At 41.4% G+C, this 23,805-nt stretch overlaps 4 protein-coding genes and 1 pseudogene across 4 annotated transcripts; 4 read left to right on the top strand and 1 right to left on the bottom strand.

Moving 5' to 3' along the window:
* Positions 1-337: 337 nt before the first annotated feature.
* On the top strand, positions 338-8,414 carry plaub (plasminogen activator, urokinase b). The gene is made up of 11 exons (XM_085466979.1): positions 338-464; positions 567-660; positions 1,898-2,002; positions 2,086-2,239; positions 2,685-2,782; positions 3,206-3,247; positions 3,326-3,527; positions 3,613-3,764; positions 4,614-4,754; positions 5,183-5,331; positions 5,420-8,414. The coding sequence occupies exons 1-11, from the start codon at positions 372-374 to the stop codon at positions 5,612-5,614; spliced, it is 1,425 nt and encodes a 474-aa protein (XP_085323105.1). The 5' UTR covers positions 338-371; the 3' UTR covers positions 5,615-8,414.
* Positions 8,415-11,706: 3,292 nt separating this feature from the next.
* Positions 11,707-13,177, top strand: LOC146703659 (uncharacterized). The gene is made up of 3 exons (XM_085467275.1): positions 11,707-11,775; positions 11,983-12,107; positions 12,605-13,177. The coding sequence occupies exons 2-3, from the start codon at positions 12,004-12,006 to the stop codon at positions 13,029-13,031; spliced, it is 531 nt and encodes a 176-aa protein (XP_085323401.1). The 5' UTR covers positions 11,707-11,775; positions 11,983-12,003; the 3' UTR covers positions 13,032-13,177.
* Positions 13,178-14,394: 1,217 nt separating this feature from the next.
* LOC146703658 (DELTA-stichotoxin-Hcr4a-like) lies at positions 14,395-15,437 on the top strand. Its single transcript, XM_085467274.1, has 3 exons — positions 14,395-14,492; positions 14,612-14,732; positions 14,871-15,437. Exons 2-3 carry the CDS (start codon positions 14,629-14,631, stop codon positions 15,319-15,321), a joined length of 555 nt encoding a protein of 184 aa, XP_085323400.1. The 5' UTR covers positions 14,395-14,492; positions 14,612-14,628; the 3' UTR covers positions 15,322-15,437.
* A 164-nt stretch (positions 15,438-15,601) lies between these two features.
* LOC146703657 (endonuclease domain-containing 1 protein-like) lies at positions 15,602-19,887 on the bottom strand. Its single transcript, XM_085467273.1, has 2 exons — positions 19,440-19,887; positions 15,602-16,971 (listed from the first exon to the last, which is right to left on the bottom strand). Exons 1-2 carry the CDS (start codon positions 19,761-19,763, stop codon positions 16,336-16,338), a joined length of 960 nt encoding a protein of 319 aa, XP_085323399.1. The 5' UTR covers positions 19,764-19,887; the 3' UTR covers positions 15,602-16,335.
* A 1,195-nt stretch (positions 19,888-21,082) lies between these two features.
* On the top strand, positions 21,083-23,081 carry LOC146703656 (E3 SUMO-protein ligase KIAA1586-like; annotated as a pseudogene).
* The last annotated feature ends 724 nt before the right edge of the window (positions 23,082-23,805 follow it).

Here is a 23,805-nt window from a genome sequence, read left to right as displayed (position 1 = left end):
ACATCAGTAGTGTGAGTTTCCCAACAGATTATGCTGTATGGAAGCAAACACAGTGCAGAAATGTGATATTCAGACAAATATGAACATGTTTTATTTAATCAAACATCCTGATTCATTTAAATCCAATTATAGTTACCTTCAGCATGTAAACACCTGCAGTTCTAGACTGGCTGACATACCACAGATACTGATATGCTCCCTGAAAACTGATGGTGTGGATTACCAGTGATGACTCATTCACATGTACTGTAAACAGCTATTTCTTCACTCTACATCTAGTGGGTCAGCCAGCCAGCTGTCAGCCAATCAGGACTCCTCCCTCCACTGAACAGAATAAACCCCGAGGAGGCTGCCACTCTGCAAGCACGCTCATGCAAAGCCTTCAAACCGAGCCGAGAAGCATCATGAAAACAATGAGAAGCTTTTTCCTCTGCGCGCTGGCCTTCCTGTCAGCAGCTCAGGCTGTGAGGACAATTATTTTTATCTGTTTTTATTTTTTTATTAACTCCAATTTTATGTTAGTCTTCTTTCACGAGGCTTTATTTAACTTTTTAAAATGTTTTCAGGGCCTGCTGGATGAAAGGAGAAGGCGTGAGTTAGCTTTTTCCCCCCACTCCTCCTCTTCCTCGTCTTCGTTCTCCTCGTCCTCTCAGCGTTCAGGTGAGACGCTTTTATTCATCTCCTGAGCATGAAATGTGTAATTTACTTTGGCAGCAAATAAGCAAAGCTGTATTTAGACAGCACACTTCATTCCAGGTGGAAGCACAAAGTGCTGCTCCTATGATTACCTACAATACTGTGCAAAAGTCTTGAGCCACCTGTATTTATTTATATTTTGCCAGCTTGAAAGTCAATATTTGATGTGACTTCTTGTTTTCCTCAGCACAGCCTGAACTGAATTAGCTCTCCAAGCTTAATGTAGGAGATTCAGTGCTTTTGTGTGGCTGTTGGCTGCCGTCTGTTTCATGATCCCACACTGCTTCAGTAATGTTGCATTCTGGGCTCTGTGGGAGGCCAATCCATGACTGTATGACAGGAAGAATGTGAATGTAGGTCAGTGGCTTAAGGGGCTTAACAAACAACAGCAAACATTGTCAGCTACAAAGACTGGACTGAAAACAAATGAAACAGTAGCTTTAAAATAATTAACAAAAGCAATCACTGAGCCTCCCCCCCATCAAAAAAACAAACGAACTAAAATAAATAAAATCACGCAGCAGCAGAAATAAAATGATCATTTGACCCATAAATAGAGTGCTGAAAGGTGAGTCACCTAATGTGAGTCACTGGGTCGTTCCTGTGGTTTGGAGCATACAGCAGCTTCACCTGTACTCACCTGGGAATAACCAGACAGGCTGTTCCAGATTACTTGTGGCTGGTTCACCGCTTACTCACGTATCAGAGAGATAGTGCGTGACCTGGATGTTACTGAGTCAGGTTAGGGTTAGGGTCCAGCCCAGGGTCCAGACTCCCATTTGCCGTCAGAACTTCCTTCATTTTTGCTGACAAAGATTCAACAAAGCGCTAAAAACATTCCTCAGAGATTTAGTCCATGTCGACATGATATCATCATGGTGCAAATTTCCTGTTCCACCACATCCCAAATTTTATCTACTCGATCTGAGGATTGTGATATGGCTACTTATCCCCCTGGAGGCACTCGTTATAAGATGGGCACACTGTGGTTATAAAGGGATGGACGTGGTCAGGTAGGCGGTGAAACTGCTGTGATTGGCTGATTAGATATTTCTTCTTTCTTCTAATGAACTGGCCTGTCAGTCTTACTGCTATACCTTGTATTATATGACCTCTTATTTTCCAGCCACATTTCATAATCATAAAATATGCTGTCGATGTGGGTCTCAAAAGTGTCGTCAGCTTTCGTCTTATTTTGTAGGTGAGATTTGTCTCAACGGCGGCACCTCGGTCCCAGCGCTGATTTCTGGTGCACACCTGTTCTGTCGCTGCACTGATGGCTTTGAAGGCACACATTGTGAAACAGGTGAGCAGCTCAACAGCAAACCAAACGTTACTGATAGTTTTCAGATTTTCTAATCGCCCTCACCTGTCATACTGTTACTTCAGTAAAAGCGAGTCACTGCTATGAGGGAGTGGGACTGTACTACAAAGGCACAGCATCTAAAACAGTCAGCGGACAAACATGTTTGCAGTGGGACGAGGAGACCAGGAGGCAGTACCTGCATTTGGACATCAACGCCGGGAAGCACAACTACTGCAGGTCTGAGTTTGGATCTTTGAAGTTTCACATTCCTTTTGCAAAATGTTGGATAGTTGGAAGAAAAAAAATATCAGTGTCTCCCACTAATCAGCTGGGCTCCTTCATATTTTTAAGCGAGTGTAAAAACCACAGCACTTTATCTTCAGCTGTTCTAGCAGTCCGGCTCTTTTAATTCAGGCGTTCATCAACCATAATCTTTAATCGAATAATCTAAACACCAAACATTACAGTTCATGCTACAGATTCCAGTTTTGTGACCAACTAGTCTCAGCAATCAGAGACAGTGCTCATATCAAACCTGTCAGTGTTAGCAGAGACGGTTAGAAAATGTTTTCAGGTCTTTCATGGCCAGATTCCATCATTTATACTCCAACCATTTGCATATGTTCGTCAGGCTGGACTGTTTGTTTACTTGGATGGTTTGTTTTTTATTTTTTTTATTCAGAAATCTTCACTACAGACGTCGTCCGTGGTGTAACGTTTGGAAAAACCTGCAGCTGGTGTGGGAATACTGCGACATGCCGCTTTGCAATTTCAAGCCACGTAAGTGTGTTCTCTGATAGGACTGTTATTAAAGTCAGTGAAGCATTTTTCATTGATGGTGCATCAGTCACTGGAGCAAAAGGAGCCAAATTTATGGGGACCAGGAGGGAGAATAAAAGTCCAAAATCCACCATGGATTCAAAGTATAGGGGTTTTTCCAAATGCAGATGAAAATGTAACTGAATTCTGGAAAATTGGCAAAGAAAAAAAGCTAAATAATCTCTTATTTTGTTTAGAAGGGCATAAATATATTTTCTCAGCAGTTCTTTAAGTCTCACTCTGCTCTGGTGCTGGAGACTTTGAGACTTAGAGTATATAAAAAATCTCCAATGAGAATTTAAAAAATAACCCAGAATTTAAAGGGTTAAATGTTCTGGGAAAATCAAATCTTTAGCATTAAAAAAAACCATTTCTGTCTTATAGTTCCACCTGTGGCTTCACCTGTCCCCACCCAGCCAGAGCACGGTGAGTCCTCACTAACGCCTGTGAATCCCATTCCTCGCTTCTCTCGGCGACACTTTTAAACTTTTTTTCATTTTCCAGTTGCAGAGATGACGACATGTGGCCAGCGCACCAGAAGAAAGCAGCTGAAGATCGTTGGCGGAACAGTTGCCACTGTGGAATCCCACCCGTGGATCGCTGCCATATTTTGGCGCCCTAAATCCAAAGAGAAAGTTTTCCGCTGCGGGGGCAGTCTGATCTCCGCCTGCTGGGTCCTCACAGCTGCCCACTGCTTCCCCGACGGGTAGGAAGTGAGATCATTTACTGGAAATGCAGCAGGTGCTGAGAAATAGCTGTGACTGGACTTGTTTTGTGAATTTGTGTTTCAGAAATAACACCATAGCAGAGCGCTTCACCGTCACCCTGGGGAAAAACGCCCTGAACGAGAGCAACCCGAGCGTGGAGCAAAAATTCAGGGTGGAAAAAATCTTCATCCACGAAGGGTTTGATAATAATGAGGGGAACTTCAACAACGATATTGGTGTGAACACACAAATTAAAACATCTTTTGAAACTAAGTTTTTAATCAAGCAGAGCGTTACTCCAGCCTCACTGCCCACAGTTGCAATGCATCTGCAAGCTGCTTTGCAACCCACTTCCACCCCAGCTGTTGTTCTGTGCATTTTACTGTCAGGTGCCAAAACAGTCAATCCACCAAATAGAAGTTTCGACAGTTAGAAATAACACTTATCTTTGACTATAATTTAAAATATGGAAAAAATATATATTTATAGCAATACGTGCTGGGGGGGTTTTTCTCAAAAAACTTGAAAAGAATGTTCCGATTTTAGTCTGTTTGCCTCTATCAGTTAATGAAATCTCAACAAAGAGACACTCATCCTTTTTTTAAAAATTGGTTTAGGGGTTAATGTCTTTTTAAAATAATACTTGGCTGCTTAACACCGAGGCTGATACTGCTTCAGATCATTTCCCATTAAAAGGGAGTTCTTCCTCCATACTCTCAGCAAGTGCTGCTCAAAGGGAATCATGTGATCAAGTGTCTCAAATGGTTAAAAGTTTGATTCCTGCCTGAGACATAAATTCCAATTGGGGTTGTGTTAGGAAGAACATCTGGTGTAAAAACTCTGCCAAAATCAAACGTGCAGCACTTTGGTGACCCCTTGTGGCTTCATTTACTTTACTATGGAAACGCTCGGACCCTAAGAAGAATCTTAAACCAGCATCCCACATTAGATGGATTTTAGGATCTAGTTACCTGACAAATTTAGTCATTCTGCAATAAGATTTTAGAATTCTCTTGAATTTCAGAGACCTTTTTCTTAAAGCTGTAATTCAATCAAAGGTGTGATTGTTGATAATTGTCTTGCAGCTCTGGTGAAGCTGAAGACCAAACTTGGTAAATGTGCTAAGGAGAGCAGCGCTGTGAGGACGGTCTGCCTGCCGCCACCTCAGCAGAGCCTGCAGCCAGGATTCACCTGTGACATTGCCGGATATGGGAAAGAAAGTCACGGTGAGGAGAGTCCTCTGAGCATTGTTCTTACATCTGACAGAAACAAACGTATATCAAGTATGTCTACACTAAAATATTACACCTGTAAGTGAAGCCTGAAGCAAATCGAACATTAACTACTTGCAGATTTATGTGTTCGATCCAATAATAACTTTTGTGCTGTTTCAAGTTGAGCTGATCTGTCCACTGAATGTTTGCACACCGGCTACAAAGTCGGGAATCATTGACACACTCTGAACTTTGTGCTCATTTTTCTTTTGTTATGGGAATATTATTGGAAGCCTTACAAAGACAAGTCACCAGCTATCAGTGTAGCAGAACAAGTGAAGGAAACAGAGGCTCATTTAAAATGCCTAATTTCTGTAACTGCAGCACATAATTATAATTATGTTCACCCTTCAGGGCTTTAACACTCCTCTTCTCTCCAGCTTTGTGGTACAGGTCTCAATACCTAAAAGAGGCTCAGGTGAACCTCCTCGCCGACAACGTGTGCCGAGGGAAGGATTATTACGATAACATGATTACTGATAACATGTTTTGTGCCGCTCGTCCCGACTGGAGTCAGGATGCCTGCGAGGTATTTGCACACGTCTGGTCTCGACTTTGATTCCAGAGGTCGGTTTGTCAGTTTCCTTCAGCGCTGCTTGTCTTTTCTTCCCCCGCAGGGAGACTCAGGAGGCCCTCTGGTGTGCGAAGTCGGAAGCAGGCTCTTCCTGTTTGGAATAATCAGCTGGGGCGACGGCTGCGCCAAAGAGCTGCGTCCCGGTGTTTACACCAGAGTGACCAATTACAACAAATGGATAGAAGCGAAGACTCACCTGGGGTCCATCACCGCTGGAGCCATGTTTCCTCAGAAATGACCTTTAAGGCCCGCCCACATGTAGAGGCATTTGCTGGAGAATATTTCAGGTTGTGGTTATGCATGTAAACCTCATGTTTTGTTTCCACTGGTTGCAGTACAAATTGTTGGTGGTGGTGCTGTTTTTATTGTTCTAGTAGTTGTATAGCAATAATATGTTTATTATTCGTGTGAACAAATCCCAAGACACAACAAAAACTGGCGGTAATTGTAGCCTACGGCCCCTATATTTCGGTCTGAGATGTGGGAGTAAGCCACAGTATTAGTACAACATCAAAACATGGAGTCAGAAGACCTGTGAAGCCTTGGACTGAATGCGGTTTTCTAGCCAAGAGATGTTCAGTCAGAAAGAGATCAAACACATTTGTCAAGTGCTGTAGCTGTGGTGTAGCTTTAACACAGCCAGCGTCGGTGTAAATATGTAGCACTCCAGCCAGGTGGCCAGTCAGAGTACTGACACAGAGAGACAACCATTCACACTCAGAAACCTGTGGGAGTAAGCCACAGTATTAGTATCAACATCAAAGGTCAGAAGACCTGTGAAGCCTTGGACTGACTGCGGCTTTCCGGCCAAGAGATGTTCAGTCAGAAAGAGATAATTTGATACGTAATTTGAATGGTAACATCCATCCATCCATCTTCTTCCGCTTATCCGGGGCTGGGTCGTGGGGGCAGCAGCCCAAGCAGAGAAGTTCAGACCTTCCTCTCACCAGCCATCTCCTCTAGCTTCTCTGGGGGAACACCAAGGCGTTCTCAAGCCAGCCAAGAGATATAATCTCTCCAGCGTGTCCTGGGTCTGCAGACCCCGGGGCCTCCTCCCAGTGGGACATGCCCGGAAAACGCCCAGAGGCGCCCAGGAGGCATTCTTGTCAGATGCCCGAACCACCTCAACTGGCTCCTTTTGATATGGAGGAGCAGCCGCTCTACTCTGAGCCCCTCCAGAATGGCCAGCCACCCTTCGGAGGAAGCCCATTTCCGCCGTTTGTATCAGCGATCTCATTCTTTCGGTCACTACCCACAGCTCGTGGCCATAAGTGAGGGTAGGGACGTAGATCGACTGGTAAATTGAGAGCTTCGCTTTTACACTCAGCTCTCTCTTCACCACAATGGACCAGTACAGCGTCCGCATCGCTGCGAAACATCTTTCTGAAAATTCGGCCATTTACCATGTGGCTTAAACATAATCCAGTGCTAACCTTGGAACGGTCGCCTGGACTGCAATAACTCAAAATCTTACCAAGTATATTTGTCTTATTTCTCAGCAAAATTATCTCATTACACTTAAAATAAGACACAATCAGCTACAGAGCAACATTTCAGTAAGATTTCGAGTTAACTCGAAATTTTGAGTAAAGTAAGTCAAAATTTCGAGCTACTTTTCTCAAAATTTCGAGTTAATAAGTTGAAATTTCAAGTTATAGATGCTTTTTTTGTTGTTGTTTTTTTGTGGCAGAAACGGGCTTCCATACACCTGTGACCTGATGGATGTTAGCATTAAACACAAGAGACACTAAAACACATCATGAAAAACATGATTTAAGCCCTACAACAGAATAAAAGAAACAAATATAAGAATTAACCCTTTCACACATAGTGGTCACTACAGTTACAGCTATTCAAAGGCTGTGTTCTTGTATTTGTGTCAGTGTTGATGGTATACTTGCACATAAACCACTACATTGGACACTGATGTGTCACTGCATACCCTGCTACCCACTGGTCATTTAATGTTACTGTAGATGTGTGACGTGTTTCACTGTAATTATTGTTATTATTGTTATTTTTCTTAAGCATTTTTATTCATCTTTTCATGCCTAAAGATGATTAAAAATACTTAAGTAAAAAATCCTGATTGAGGTCGTCTTAATTCATGCATGAAACGGTTAAAAGACAAATTAAACATTAAGCGGTTAAGTTAGCATAACAACACCACACAAGTACACAAGCTAACACCAGTAAGCAGTGTTACTTGCTTCACTTGTCAGTGGTTTTAATGTTGTGGCTGACTGATGTGTCTCATGCAATAGAGTGAATACACACTCTGAGTCTCCTAATATGAAAACATGTTACTGTTTCACAAACACACGAGTAAGCAATGGGCTTCAGACTGAGTTAATGTTAGTATTAAAATGAGAATTCAACAAGTTCATTCTTATCTTAAGAGCCAGTGTTACCAGTGTTTTTGCTGGTTTTATCATCTTCCAGTCAGGTTTACCTTAGCTCAAAGTTAAGCACTTTAGAAATCACTCCTGTGCTTCTGCTAGTAAAGTGTTTTGTGTGGAAACTTTAAATCTGCTGTGTTTAAATGAAATGCTGATGTTTTTAGAAACAGAGTAATGTGTAATGCTGTGTGATGGTTATTGTGTCTGTATCTAGTCAGGTCCACACCTACTTATTCACTGGTTTCATTGTAGAAGTTAAGAAATCAAAACTATGTAGTCACACAGATACCGATGACAGACCGGGACACTATTGTTGGTGTGTTGCTCAGGTTCATGAGATCATACCTTGAATAATTTGAACACGGCTCTTCCAGTAGCTGAAACCTGTTAAAATTCAGGAATCTAAAATGCTTCATTTACACTTGCTGCAGGCTACATCCATGTGTCATACTATATATATTTTGTAATTCAAAGGTCTTCATCTTTGTTCTACACGAGGCTGAAATAAGCAGGTCTGCCCAAACCTGGTTACTGTATCATCTCGAGACATATTTTTGAATTTTTATGGATTCGTCTGCAGATTTTCTTCAGATATTTTCTTCTTTAAATGAAATAAACTTTATTTTACTGTTTTTCTAACATTATTCACTGGATATTATTGAACTTTGGGAATTTCCCTGTTGATGCAAAAACACAACTTTCTGTCTGTCAAACTTTGTTATCTTTAACATTTTCATAGATTCAATCAAAGAAACTGGAACAAATGCTGTGTTTTTCCAACAGACAGATAGTAACAAAGTGCCTAAAGATGCAATTTAAAACTGGTTCTTTGCAGATGGTGAGGGGTTATCAACCAGCGTACTCCTAGTGCTGGTCTGAAGTCTGATAAATGAGGAGCACTGCACCAAGCAGAGCATCGGCATAAAATCTTTACCAAATTAAACATCTGGATTATCAAGAATGGGATTACCTGATCGATCAGGGACCAAGTTAGCAACAACAACTGCTGGCACCAACAGGGTGCCAGTTGGTCAAAGATACAGGTGGAGGAGAGGGGGATGGCATATTTGGAACTAGTGAAAGAACATGCTGGTAGGCTCTTACATACTGTGTGTGCAAGAGCCTACTGTAGGTAGAAGGAAGTAAGGTAGGGAGTATGGCAAGCACGAAGATGCTAAGATTTGTGATCCTGAACTGCTTATCCTGAAGTGGATAAGCAGTTAAGTAAAAGGAGGTCTCAAAATAAAACAGAGCTATGATTCAGGGAATTTCCTGGACGAGCCCCCACTTATCTTACAAGCCTCTTGCATGTAAAAAGCCTAGGAGACACAGTGAGTGTAAGATAAAGTATAGGCAGTACTAACTATAGACTGAGCCTCCGAACAAACCTAACCATGTGTCAAATGAATTTATTTTACAAATTACGGTGGAGTATTTATAATTATACTACATTATTTAACATAAATAGGCAAGAAAAGAAAAAAGGAAAGAAGTTAAGGCCAGGGTCTCCAAGACCAAAATAAGCAACAAATAACCCGACTCTTTAGAGAGTAAAGAAACATATTTCTAGGTTAAAACCAAAAAATACTAAATACAGATAAACTTCCCAGCTGGCCACAAAACAGGAGAAAAATGCGCATAAACAAAAACGGTAGAGAACTCCTCATCTAGCTGCCACTAACAAGTAAAACACTTTACGGACACTTTTTACTGGGGCTATATACAAAGTTACACACAAAGATCTGAATACTGTTAAGCTGTGGCAGTCAGGTGTGAGAAACCTGGAACAGCAGCTCTCTTTCAAAAAGAGGCCAAAGTGTCAGTGAACCTAACCCAGGGGTCCCCAATCCCAGTCCACGAGGGCCGGTGTCCCTGCAGGTTTTAGATCTCACCCTGGATCAACACACCTGAATCACATGATTAGTTCATTACCAGGCCTCTGAAGAACGCCAAGACATGTTGAGAAGGTAATTTATCCATTTAAATCAATTGTGATGGATCAATATAAACATATTTAAAACCTGCAGGGACACCGGCCCTCGTGGATTGGGACTGGGACCCCTGACGTAACCGATTTAAATTTAAATTGAAACACTGGTTTGAATCAGAGCTCCTGTGGTTGGCGTCGTGGTGCAGTGGGAACGATTTTACACCGGATGATCTTCTGCCACCTTTCCTATATGATCTAGCTTTGAACTGGAATGAGAGTACACTGGTGTGTCCCCCCCCTCCAGTGGATGAATTAATGGATATAGTATAAAGTCATTAAAGTTCATAGAATGAGTGTCAGGAACACTGCAAACATGATCAATTATCATTTAAAAAAACTTCTTACTTCAGGACTTTATACACACAGTGACCACAGGATGGTGCTACACACACACACACACACACAAATAAGACTGGCAGCAACGCAATTATCATTTATCAGCCTTCCACCTGCCTTCCTGTGTATTATAATCAAATACATAGCTATGTAACCTCCAACTGCATACAGAGAAACTCAATACAAGTCAGCATTAAAACAACTCTTCTAATACATATCGATTATAGGAACGTTAAAAAAAGACTATTAGTACAGATTTCCTATTATAGAACAATAACCATTTATGAAACTTTTTTCTGGTGAAAGCACTACATGTTCATGTGTCACACCTTATCAGTCATTCAAAGAACGCAACATCTGGGGCTCAAGGTGTCTCCTGAAATCTCCAACAGGCTCATTTTTTAGTTTAGCATTCGCTTCCATATAGCAGACCTGCTATAGGCCTCACCTTCGCTATTTGAAGTCACTGAACTGAACCTCACAACTCTGCTTGTGCTGTGTTTTACTGACAGTTCAATAGATCTGTGCTTCTTTCAGATATTTTAGTTCTAGTTTTAATGTTTTTATTAGTTTGTCCTTTAATTAGGTCACACTTGTCTCGGTGCGCTGCAGTGTTAGTTTAAAATAGTTGATAGGTTCTTTTACTATCTTAAATCCAGTAGTCCCACCAGTGGTGACCGCCCCACTGTCTGTCTGTGGTAGAAAACTTAAGAAAAGACATACATGGTAATCGGAGCACTAGGTGCAGTGACTCCCAAGCTAGGCGAGTGACTCCAACAGATCCCAGGAACAACAAAGGAGATCTCTGTCCAGAAGAGCGCAGTCCTAGGAACATCTAAGATACTGTGCAGGACCCTCAAGCTCCCAGGCCTCTGGTGGAGGAGCTTGAAGGATAGCCTGCCCGCAGGGGTGGGCGGGGAACTTTTTTTAAAAATTGTTTTTACTAAAGCCGCATGTATTTATAGTCCTGTTGCTCTTTTTTTTTGTCATTTACCATTTCTTTTTGGTCACTTTGTGCTCCATTTCTATTTGGTTCTCATTGTTTGTCTTATTTGTACTTTTGCATGTTTATGCAGTAATTCTGCTTTTGTATTGTCATTCTGCAATTATTTGTTGGGTCACAGCAATCTGTAATCCCTCTTTGTGTTTTTAGTCATAATATGTCTGAATGTGAACTGCTGGGCTGGTAACTTTTCTGCTTTCTCACTTCCAGTTTTTGCATGTTGGGACAGGCTGCGGATTCAAACATCAAGGACAAACAAATATTTAAACATCCAGACCTTTAAAAAAGGGTGTGTTGAATTCATTTGTGTCCATGAATCATGAAACTGTTGCAAGAATGTTAAATCTCCTGTGAAGAGACAGACTGTGGAAACCCCCCCCAAAGAAAAGCAGAATTTCATGTCAGCTGCAAAGATAGACCGGTTCAGGTGGTTTAAGGATCGTGAGGTTTTGGGTGCAACTCTGCACTCGTTACCAGACTCGCAGGTACATGTGAAGTGATCACATACTGTTTGATTGAAAGCAGAGAGAAAGAGAAAGGCACGCCCACTTAACTGAAGCTCATGTGTTAGGTGTGACAGAGAGGGCGTGACTTTAAACTCATCTCCAAATCGAAGTCCGACCTGTTTTCAGAGGACTCTCTGCCATCCTGTGTGTGTCACCTAACGCGAAGTAAGTGCTCATTTCTGCAGGTGTTTTTGTCAGTTTGTGAAATTAGTGAATACAGATATTTAATAGTGACTTTTTGGCTATATGTAATGTTTCGTGTTTACTTCATCTTCAGTTCATATTCCAGTGTTTATTTCAGCAGGACAGCTAAAACATTTCATGACAGAGCTTTGCTGCACTTTGCACGGCTCACACCTGTTTTTCTTGTAGCCGTTACGAGCAGTCGTCACCATGGCTGAAAATGCAGAGGCCCACTCCACCACTCTTACCACCAATCGCAACATCACCATGGAAATCACCAACATCACCACCGCCTACTGCCTCGTCAACCCAAAGTAACACAGCCCAAACTATTTCTCTTTTACTCCAGCATAAAGTTTTTGATTTCTTTGCTTATGTAAGAGAGCATTTATTGTTTGCAGTTAAACAAAAAAAAAGACATTTATCTTTTAAAATTTCAATGCCCGTGTGATGCAAAATTATCAAAAGTCAGACAAAAAGACCTGTCTATCACTCTTTAACACAAGTTATTTCTGCCACCCATCATTTGTTACTTTGTATCCTTGTGGTTTCTTGTGTCTGCATTTTAATTGTAACCAATATTTTTTTACTGATGTGTAAAAAATGGCCAGAATGATATTTGCATGTCCTTTGATATTTAAACATTAGTCCTGTTGAGTCTGCAGTTGATGAGCTTGCACCACCTCCAGCAGTGCCAGTGTTAAATGTCTGATGGCATCAACAGTCAGGAGGATATTGCACAGTTGACTGTTTTTACATCGAGGAGCATTAATAAACCTTTGATCGTTTCCTCTGCCCTCCTTCCTTTCAGGGTTCACATGGAAAGTGGCTTCGCCCACAGCCCTCCGCAGCCCACCGTGCGCACCACTAAGACAGAGGTGTGCTCTTTCACCAAGGATGACAACACAGCATCAGGTGCTGCGGGTGTGCTGACCTATGACCTGTTTGACATGCGCAGCCGCCGCTGCGATGGCATTGTGGCCATCATGTTCTCCGTGCCGTTCGACTACAACTTCTACAAGAACTGGCTCGGCGTGGGCGTCCTTGATAAATCGAAAGCTGTCGACAGCAAGTTGTTCAACTACATGTACAACGACAAGAACTGCAGCGACTTTGTCCGCTACGAGGCCAAAGGCTCAGGGCTGGTGTTCAGAGGCAAGACGGTGGATGTGAGGGCATGTATGTCCGATGAGGGCAAAGCTATTGTTAAACTGGAGCTGTATGACAGGATGGGCTAAAGAGTCTGGTTGTATTAGGTGTGAGAATAAAATGTTCGCAAACAAATGTGTCGAGTGTATTTGCTGATATTCCTGAAAACCAAAGTGCAAGTTGTCATCCTTATGGTTTAGAGGTGCTTTAAACAAATAAAAAACAATTCAACTGACTTGTTGTCCTCTGTGTTTCTTTGTTCAATCTAAAAATAAATTGTTGGACATGACTTCAAATGTTTGCATGCAAAAGTGAATAAAAATGTAGCTAATCATTCTCAACCCTTAACCCAGCCTGTGACTTGTCCCACTATTTTCCAGTTATTTACTGAGGAATTTCTTCTAAAGTTAGGGTTTAAGTTCACTGCTGACAACACTTCCTGCTTACTAATGGTACGACGGAACAAAAGAGTATAAAACTGCAAAAAATACTATAAGTATTTTAAAATAATGAGTGTTTTAAAAGAGAGGAAAAGGGAGTTGGGATCATCATTAGTTCTTCCTCAAATTGTAGTCTTTACTTTTATCTTACTATCTAACTTATTATCTCATCCTTAAGACATCGTTTTCACTGTTGTGAGCCATTGTTATGAAGCTAATATAAAAGTTTTCAAATGATATAGTATTGAATAAGTGTCCTAACCTCCCCAAAAGTATTAAGGATGCATGCTTTATTCTAGAGCATCCTAATCTCTAATCTAAATGCTATTTCCCTGTAAAATCATCAGATGTTCATCTCTGACATGCTGCTCCTGTAATCTGCTCTGGACAGTCACACAAATACAGGCCACTAACATTACCCTGCTGTGGTATTTTGTTTGGTCATTGCATGTAATTTTATTGAGTTATTTAATATATCTTTTTAATAAGTTATGTTTAATGTTTAGTGCCTATGGCCACGGTGTATCACATCTTTTCTTATCTTGACAAGGATGAATAACTCTTCCTGTTCTTCCAATGGGATTACACAGTAATATTAGGAGTGCAGGGTCTATTATAAAGTATTATAACCTCTCCTTATTGGAATTTTTTAAGTTTAAAGTTAATTTTCTTGTTGGTTTGGATTGGGGAATAGGTTATTCATCAACCTTTCAACAGACATGTTTCAAACTGTCTAAGCCCTCTGCAGAGACGAAGCATGTTTGTTTCCTCATGCAGACAATGGAAAAACAAAATCACAGACCCAGAAAGAAAAGGTGTAGTGCAGAAAAATCCCACAAACCTCAACAAACCAGTTCGTAGTTTCACAAATTGACAGCAGTGTGAGAACAAAAAGACTACAGTTATCCTGTGCTGTTATTGTTAGCTACACCCTTTGCTTTACACCTCTGCAGACATGCGATGGGAAGCAACATGGGAGGTGGATGCATGCTTATGGGTGGAGACACCTTTGGGTGCTACGCATTCCCCAACGAGACTCATGTAAGAGCTGAACTCAGTGTCTCAAATCTGTCCAAGCACGAGTCAGCTACGTACCAGTGATCCCGACAGGTAAGACGCTTCATTCCTGCTCAGTTATTTGAGGGTTTCAGATGGATTTGCATTTTTATTTCAATTGGTTAAACTCATTCACAGATCTGCAGTTTACACTTCTGTTCTGTCTGTCACAGCCTTTACAAGCCACACCATGAGTGAATCTGCAGAAGCTTTGGCTGCCGCTGTCGAAAGCCGAAGGAACGTCACCATAGAGATCACTAACCTCACCAACAACTACTGCCTGATTGACCCTAAGTATGTCCAAAATAAATACACTTTTGCTCACTTTGTCTGTACAGATTAAAGTTAGAATATGCTTTACGTGCAGCTTGACAAATATCCAGTTAGGAAAATTCATTTTTTCCTCACTTTTGCTGCTGTTAAAAATTAAAGGCTTTTCCTGGAAAGTGGCAGCTGCCGCAGCCCCCCACAACCGACTGTACGTCCACAAAAGACTGAAGTGTGCAACTTCGGCAAGGGCAAAGCCAAAGCCACTGGGGCAGTGGGCGTGCTGACCTACGACCTGTTCAAGAAGGAGCTCAACAGAGCCGATGAGACACTCGCTATAATGTTCTCTGTGCCATATGACTATAACATGTACAAGAACTGGTTTGCCTTGGGAATCTACAAGAAGGGCAAAGAGTGCAATGAGAGCCTGTTCAAAGAGATGTATTACAACAAAGAGCAGGTGGGATTCGTGCGGGTGGAGGCCAAAGGCTCCGACCTCACCTTTGAGGGCGGGAGCCTGGACATCAAGGGTACCATGTCCCCCCTGGGCAGGGCCATCATGAAGGTGGAGATCTGGGACAAGCTCTTCACTCCCCACATGCAGCAATCTTACTGAGTTGTTGATTCATGTTTGTCAGAGTAAACCTGCTTGAAACACCACCGTGTAGCCAATTGTACACCTGTGCTACTGTATTACCTGTAAATGCAATAAATTCTTACTAGTCTGATGTGATAAAACACAAGTGTCAGTGATCATTTGACATGAAATACACACAACGACACACCAGTTGGGTTTAACTTGTGGAGCAGGTGACTGAGTCTGTTACTCATTACTTTGATTGGGGCATGAAGTACAAACAAAACCAGCAGGTTTGGGAAGTAATTCATTACAGTTACTCAAGTACTGTGTTTGAATATAATTTTAAGAGTCAAGCTTTACATTTTTAATCATCTGTGGAATTTTACAACATTTTGATTCAGACAGTGGAAGCTGATTTAGGACACAAACACTGCAGCAATGAAAATCTTTTCTATATTGATTTATTATAGTTTCTGTCATTTGCAGGTGCACATATTAACACATACTATGTGCTGTTAGATAAATCGGATATACTTTATGCACCCAAAAGGGAAAATTAGGACATTCCAATTTCTCAATAGTAAAAAATAAAAGAATAATACGTAGTAATATAGATGTTGCATGTAAGAGTTGGAGTCATTGCCACTTTTTCCTTTGGGGCAAAGATATAGAAGTTATAGATCAGGTTATGAAAAGTTTTCTTTGATACTTCAAGTATATTTGGTTAACAAAACATCTGTGCTCTACTTTGGTAGGAATGTGCATTGTTGTTTAGTACCTGAGTAGTTCTTACACCACTGATCATTATTAGTTATTTAGTGAATCAGAATCAGAATATGAATTAGTTTGATACATACATACAACTTCAGCCGAAATGTGGAGCTACATGTATTGCACAAGGACACCACCTAGTGGTTTAAAGTGTTTTGCGCATACTTGAACTCAGCGGCAGCGCGTTGTGTATGAGTCATTTCAGTAGTGGTCATTAATATTTGCACTTTGTGTTATTCTCCTCACAGAAATGTGTATATAACAGCATTTATGTATCATTTATGTATTTTCTGTGAGGTCTGATCCGGTGCACTGCTCATAAAACACACTAACAACAGTATTGAATCTGTCCTTCAAGTACATCTCGAGTGTTTCCAGGGACATATTTCTCACATCATATCCCCTGAATTGTTTCTTAACCGTCTTATCAACAGGCACAATCTCCTCGCTGCTGTTGGGGTCGTTGCGTCCGATGCCCGCGTACGTGGGAAAGGCGTTGGTTAGCTCTTTTGGAAGACTTTGGTTGTACTTTGGACAGCAGTAGGCAGACCACATATACTCAGGCACCGCCACGCGGTGATTCTTGAGCCAGTGCTCGTCATTGCGGTAGGGGATGATGCCCGTCACGACGTAGGCATCTCCGAGACAGTAGGTTGCTAAGGTGTGATTCACACTGTGCTCCAGAAGTTCCCAAGGCCCATCATTAGAACCTTTCTTTTGGGGAACCACGTTGGTGAGGGTGAAGGTGGATGAGCGGGTGTCGTGGCTCATGTGGTGGAGGCTGGGGTTCAAGTGGCCACGGGAGTAGGTGGAGTTGATGTAGTCCAGCTGCACTGCCTGGCTCTCCACAATGTTCTGATCCAGAGGGCCTGGGGGGAACTGTTCCATGTTGCCATCTCCCCCTGGGTAGGCTAACTGTTTATCAGCAAAGGAAGAAACGGGGTTTTATTACAGACTTTACACTTCACTGATTTCACAAATGACTTTAAGCTGTTCGGCTAAAATGTTGTCGACACTCCTAAAGCTGCATTTGTACTATTATCAGCAATGCTTCAATGGAAGTACCAGGACTATGCTTTAAACTTAACCTCCCGGTCATTACCAGTCCACCTACGGTTGAGAGGGATTTGTCCTAGCCTCATGCTAAATAAGCAAATATTCACAAAATAAAAGATGCTAAGTTATGAAGTTTATTTTGGCATTGCCACTTGATACTGCCTTTAGTCCAAGACTATAAACATGTTTTCAGTGTGGCCTTCACTTATATGTCACTTTTTTTTACTCTGGGACTAGACAGGACATCAAGCAAGTGTCCTGTTAAAAATCCTTAAACTGACCAGTCTGCAGAAATGAGCAGAAAGCTAAAACTCCACAAGTTGATTCTGTTCATCTGGACGTAGCGTTTTCAGTGAGAGAAATGTTTCTTCACTCATCCAAGTGACTTCTTCAGTCTCAGCTGACTGCAGGTTTCCCCAATCTTATAAACAGTACATTTGCATAATGACTGAAACCAGCCCACTGAAGAAACAATGGGCTGGGAGGTCCAGCCCTTTGTTTCTCCCACTGAAAACGCTACATCCAGATGAACAGAATCAACTTTTGGAGACGCAGAATGCTAAGGGTTTTTGCACAATGTCAGCGTCCTAATTAGAGAAACTACAGAAGCATTGCTTTATATTATTATCATTGCTGTATTTACTAAAGTAAGATCGTTTTTTTCTAGAAGCAGGTGTAAAAACGTATTTTACATGTTTAGCTCCAATTGCTCCTTCTCATTGAGAAGTGCTCTTGCTAGTGCCCCCTGCTGTTTGTCTGGATAAACTGCAGCCCATTTCTGTACATTCAGAAGTGTGAAATGCAAAGCAGATCATCACACTGAAATCAAAAGTGGGGACATAAATTAGGCAAATAGAGTCACAATTTCATTTCCGCCTTTGACTAATCAGAGGAACAGGGGGGTTTCCGTTTAGGGTGGAGGAGTGGGGTATCTCCTGCTGCACATGTGGCGCTTACTATGTTTATCGTCCAAAGAACTTTCAGGCTTTTCGTCATTTTATTAGTTGGGATGAGAAATCTTAACACTTTTATTTATTCATATCACACGGCCTTTAACAGGATGTCGTGGAAAGTTTTCTTGATATAAACAGTCAAAGGGTTACAACCACCACCCCCACTTCCTTACAGTCTCACATATTGAGCCAGTGTTGGATATTTTTGACATTATAAAAGCGAGAAAGTGTCCTACAAGAAATATGCGGCACAAAAAAAAAGAAAAAAAAGAAGTGTTATATCCCCTTTCAACCTGTTAACTGTACCGTAAAACAGATATGGCCCAAAGGTTTGGAAGTAGCACAAAATTTGAGTTTCAAACACTTTAACACTTCAGTTTTTATTCATTTATTTCTCTTTATTCACGTTTTTAGTATGGCCAGTCCTCAGAAAGCGATCAGTTTGCAGCACTGATTGAGGCAGTGGGAGAAACGTTTTGTCACTCATCCAGGTGACTTCTTCAGTCTCAGCTGACTGCAGGTTTCCCCAATCTTATAAACCGTACATTTGCATAATGACTGAAACCAGCCCACTGAAGAAACAAGGAGAAAGGTCAATACTGCAAATGCTGACTGTTTGCATTAATTTGCTTTATTTGTCAGTAAAAGTTTGACTTTTGGCCTTGACTTTGCTGCAAGTGAAAATAGGATTAGATAAGCGTACAAAGAGCTTCACATAACATAACAAAAACAAACTTCACAAGAGGAAGTTGGGAAAAGCAGCATTCAAATGAAATATTTGTTCTTCTGCTTCCCACTCCAACTCTACCAAACCATCACAGTCATTTTATTTTGCCTTCCCCATTTAACTCTTGTGTGACTCTTATATTTTGGGGTTTTACAGTGGAACACACATTTTGTGTGTATTCCAGTAAATTTTATCAAATTTCTCTTTGTGGGACAATTAAAGGATTTACCAAGTCATCTTTTATCTCGTTCAAACATGCAGTGTCAAAAATATTGTGTACCAGCCAGCGCTATAGTAATTATGTCAACAGTCAACTTCCTCCCATAAACCAAATTCCTCTTGACGCACATGCTCGACAATCACATGATTTTCGCTGGCATGTCAACACACTTGGAGCGGTTAACAGTTCTGAGACGTGAAGTGTGCGGCGTGTTTGCACGCAGAGCTGACACAGCACAAAGTCTAAGTTCTGCTTAAACTCGGTTTTTTTCTTTTAGTTTAGTTTAATTTTTGTGTTTTGTGTTTTGTTTTTGTTTTTTACTTTGGCCTGTTTCCATTCCAGCTTCAATAATCACCATGATGCATGCTATCTATTACTTTTGTTGTTCTTTTTAATATAAACACACACGGATTATTCAAACTCTCACCTGTGGCTCAAACTTCCAGGATGCTGAGGGTCTCTTTCCCGCAGGTACTGTGTACAAATAGGCGGAAAACCAGGGCGAGCGGCGGGGTCGGCTGTACAGGGTGGCGAACCGATACTTGTTGATAAAACGCTGGCAGATCGGCGTCCCTGCCAGACCCTTAGGGGGCCAAGACCTGTAAAAGAACTGCAGGCACGGAGTGAAGGTCCCGACATCCGCAGCGCACAGCGAGCAGCCTGCAGCAAAGAGCAGGGCGAGCAGAGCGCACAAACGAGGCATTTTACCGGTGGCGAAGCGAGTCTCTTTAACCTCCCAGAGCCTTTTCATACATTCACACAAAGACGCGATGCCCGGAATCCACTCGTGGTTTTTCCCTTTAGATCAACACGTGACCTCCTTAAAGCAGAAACAGTTTCAGTGATAAAAAAAGAAGTAAATAGGATTACAGAATCTGTCCACCGTGTCAGCGCCATCTCAGTAAATTCCAGCTGATGTAGAACATCTGTTCAACCATGTCAGCGTTTATTTGTGACGTTGTATTTAACAAGAAGTACAAAAAATAAAAATAAAAAACATCCATAAAAGCGTAAATTAAAATAAGAACACGAAACACCTCCTTGCTTTACACAGGTAGAGAATAGTTTTAAGTGTGTCTGGGTTGGAGGTATGGGATGTTGGATTGGCACATCAAAAAAAAAAAAAAAAATTTAGAACAAATTTTAAAGTCTCATTAGAGCCACCATCACACAGTAGAAACAACAGTTAACTTTACTTTGCAAAGAAATCAACAACTCCTCAAGACAGCAAGTGATTGATGTGTAATGATCAGCTCTTCATAGTGATAAACGTAAATATTTTATGGAGTGAGCCCAGTCTGCAGCAGGGACTGCAGGTGTTAAAGAGCAGCTGTATTTGACCCCGTGGGAATCAAAATGGCTCTTGTCATGGCTGACTGAGCACCTTGGGCACTATTCTGTGAAAGTCTGAAAAGAAACCTTAAAAAGTCGGGCCAGGTCTCATTTACATTTCACTTTCAGCAACAGACAAGAGTGGATGGACACAGATTACCTTGACCTTATTAATGCTGTGAGCTGCTCAGTTATAAGATCATCCAACCAAAGCATCAGCATCAGCATTCACTGTCAAATGAGGACAAAATGATCAACCTTTCCAATGAAGAGCTTCGTTAATTGATAAAATATTTTCAACACAGCACTTCTAAAAATACTAGTTTTCTTTCAAAAACTTCAATAATTTGTATTTATTTATACACAATACCAGAATTATTTCAGAAAAACAAAAACTACCATGATCAATATAATCAGGCCTCAGGAGATTGAACCATGGCAAAAACCACTGCTGTTCAATGATGCGCTTTGACTTGGTAATGTTCAAAGCCAGTCTGAGCGTTACCTAAAAATGTTCTCACAGAATAAAAAACCCACCAAGGGTTTGGGCTATAACATTAAAAAGCTTTATGCCAAAAACAAAAGACATCAGTTTAGACTCAAGAAAAAGAATCGTTGACATCCACAAAGCAGAAAATAGATATATAAAATTATCTCAGTCTTTCCAAGTGTCAAGAACTGAAATAAGATGTATCAAAATCAAGAGCCACATAGTACAGAACACACCTGGCAGCAGTGCTTTAAGTGGGCCGGTACGCGCCGGTACTCAGTACCGCCACTTCTAAATATAGCTCTTGAGAGTACCGCCACCTCTCCATGCGCCCAGGACGTGCTTTTAGCGTACCGGTACTCTCATTTGCACATCTGTTATAATCGTTTGGCTGCGCTGCCGCTTTTCAGAGCGCCCTTCACAAGCACGCTTCCTAATTCGTCCCACCGAGAGCAGAGACTACATTACCCATACACCAATGTGTTTTACAAGTGAAAAGCGCATGCGTCGCTTTTGCCGTTGTCATGTCAACAACTCAACGTGGTCCGGAGAGTGTGTGTAAAACGCGCAAACAGCTGCTCGTTAAAATACAAAAACAATGAACACTTAATATGCTCTCCTGGCTTCAGACTCTGACTAGTAAAAGAACAAGGTCAGAATCAGAGGACTCGCTGGCTGACACCCCACCAAGCCAGAATGATATCGCTGCAGGTCAGACGCAAGCTAACGAAAGCTGCACTAGTGTCGCAGCCGCGGACGACGGCACTTTTGGCGACGACGAGGACGAGAATGACACCATTTCTACCGATGACAACAGCCGCGTTAGCGAGCATGAGTGGCCAGAATGTTGGTCCCAAGCACAAGTCCGGTATTTCTCCACAAATTACAAGTGGCTGATCAGCAGAAATCAAAAGTTGGGTTGTAGTGTGTGTTGTCAAGTTTGTGCTCGCGTGGACATGCAGCAAGGGCAGAGAGTGTCGCAGGAGTGGAGTGGGTGCTTAATCTCGTCTTTTGGAAGGGACAAGGCTGCACAACAAAACTCACCACGAAAGAAAATAAAAGAGCACAGAGACTCAATTTATCACAAGAAAGCAGTTGAAATAAAAGAGAAGGCAACACAAAATACAATGCAAAAACACATTGAAGATATGAGAAAGGCTGACTACGCTTCAACTTGCAATGTGTTTAGAACAGCTTATAAGATTGGCAAGCATGGGCGTCCCTTTACAGACATGCCAATAGATGTCCAGTTGCAAGTCTTAAATGGTGTCAAGATGGGCAGAGTTTTGCACTCTAATAACTCATGTGCAAATATACTGGATCACATTGCAGCTGAAATGAAAAAGAAGGTAGTCAATGACATAGTGATGAATGAAAGAAAATTGTGTGTGCTCATTGATGAATCCACTACAATAAGTGGAAAGTCTGTGCTTGTCGTGTGCCTGCGGTCAGCTATTTCCAGTGAAAATCCAGACACAATACTTTTTGAACTGATTGAGCTGCAGGGGACCACAGCAAAGGACATCACTGAAGCACTGTTAGGATGTCTTCATAATAATGGCTTTGACCCTCACTACCTACAGGAACATTTGTTGGCATTTGCTTGTGATGGAGCCTCAGTGATGCTTGGGAGGAAAGCAGGAGTTGCTGCACAGCTTTGTTCCAAATTCCCTTACCTGTTTGTCTGGCATTGTTCCAATCACAGACTGGAACTGGCAGTTTGTGATGTTTTGAAGGAGGTAGGAGGAATCAACCACTTTAAAATATTCTTAGATCAGCTTTACTCCCTCTACCATGCATCACCAAAAAACCAAAGGGAGTTAACCGAGAGTGCTCACAATGTTGGACAACGTCTCCTTGTGATAGGCCGTGTTTTATCAGTGCGTTGGGTTGCTTCAAGTGAGAGAACAGTGAAAGCAGTATGGGAGAACTACCAAGCTCTGCAGGTACACTTTACAAGTGCTGCTGCTGATAGCAGCAGTGACTCAAGAGAGAGCAAAATACAAATTAGTTTATAATTTATTTTATGTACATTTTGTTAAAAAAAATTTCAATACCTTTTTGCACATTTTATTTATGTTCAGTAGCTCTTTCTAGCCCAAGCAAATCCACAAACTAATAAAATGATTTATTATTTTGTATAAGGTTGTCTGTTGACTGTTGTATATAAAACCCATTCAATATAGTTGTTGTTACCTCAGGGGAGGCGGAAAAAAAATAGAGTACCGGCACCTCTTTTGGGCCACTTAAAGCACTGCCTGGCAGAGGGAGGAAGTACAAGATTTCAAAGACTCTGGAAAGAAAATTAGTGAGAAATGTGTCTAAAGACCCAAGAACAACTTCAGAGACAATGGTGCATGGCTTAGCCCACTGTAGCCTCAAAGATGACAATGATTAGAACCCTGAACAGTAATAGACTAGAAGAAGCCTACGCGTCCCACCAAGATCAGGAAACATTGAACAAAATATGCAAAACAAAACTAGAATTAAATGAAACTATTAATAAAAAAACACAATTCCTTATACAAAGACTTCGCTTGCAGAATTTTGAACACAGTAACAAATCAGGTCGATTTCTAGCTAACCAGCTAAAAATAAATAAAGAAAAAACAACTATATGTGCTGCTAAAGATTTATCGGGGAACACAATATATGATCCTGGAAGAATAAACATTTTTAGGGATTTCTATGAAACTTTATACTCACCACAAATAAACCCATCTAAAAATGAAATTGATCTGTTTCTTGACAACGTAACTCTTCCAAAATTACTAGACAGTCAAGCAATGGAATTGGATTCGCCACTGACGCCAAGTGAACTCCAGGAAGCCCTGATAAGTATGCCCAATAATAAGGCTCCAGGTCCAGACGGCTTCCCTGCAGAATTCTACAAAGAATTCTGGACAATTTTGGCACCAGTATTCCACAGCATGTTGCAGGAAATCGAGGAAAAGGGCAGACTACCACCAAA

Source organism: Copadichromis virginalis, linkage group LG8 (assembly GCF_057382275.1).
Source record: "Copadichromis virginalis isolate Kocher_CV1m ecotype Utaka linkage group LG8, C_Virginalis_male_GT1.1, whole genome shotgun sequence".
NCBI lineage: Eukaryota > Metazoa > Chordata > Actinopteri > Cichliformes > Cichlidae > Copadichromis > Copadichromis virginalis.
This window is presented reverse-complemented; position numbering and strand designations above follow the sequence as displayed.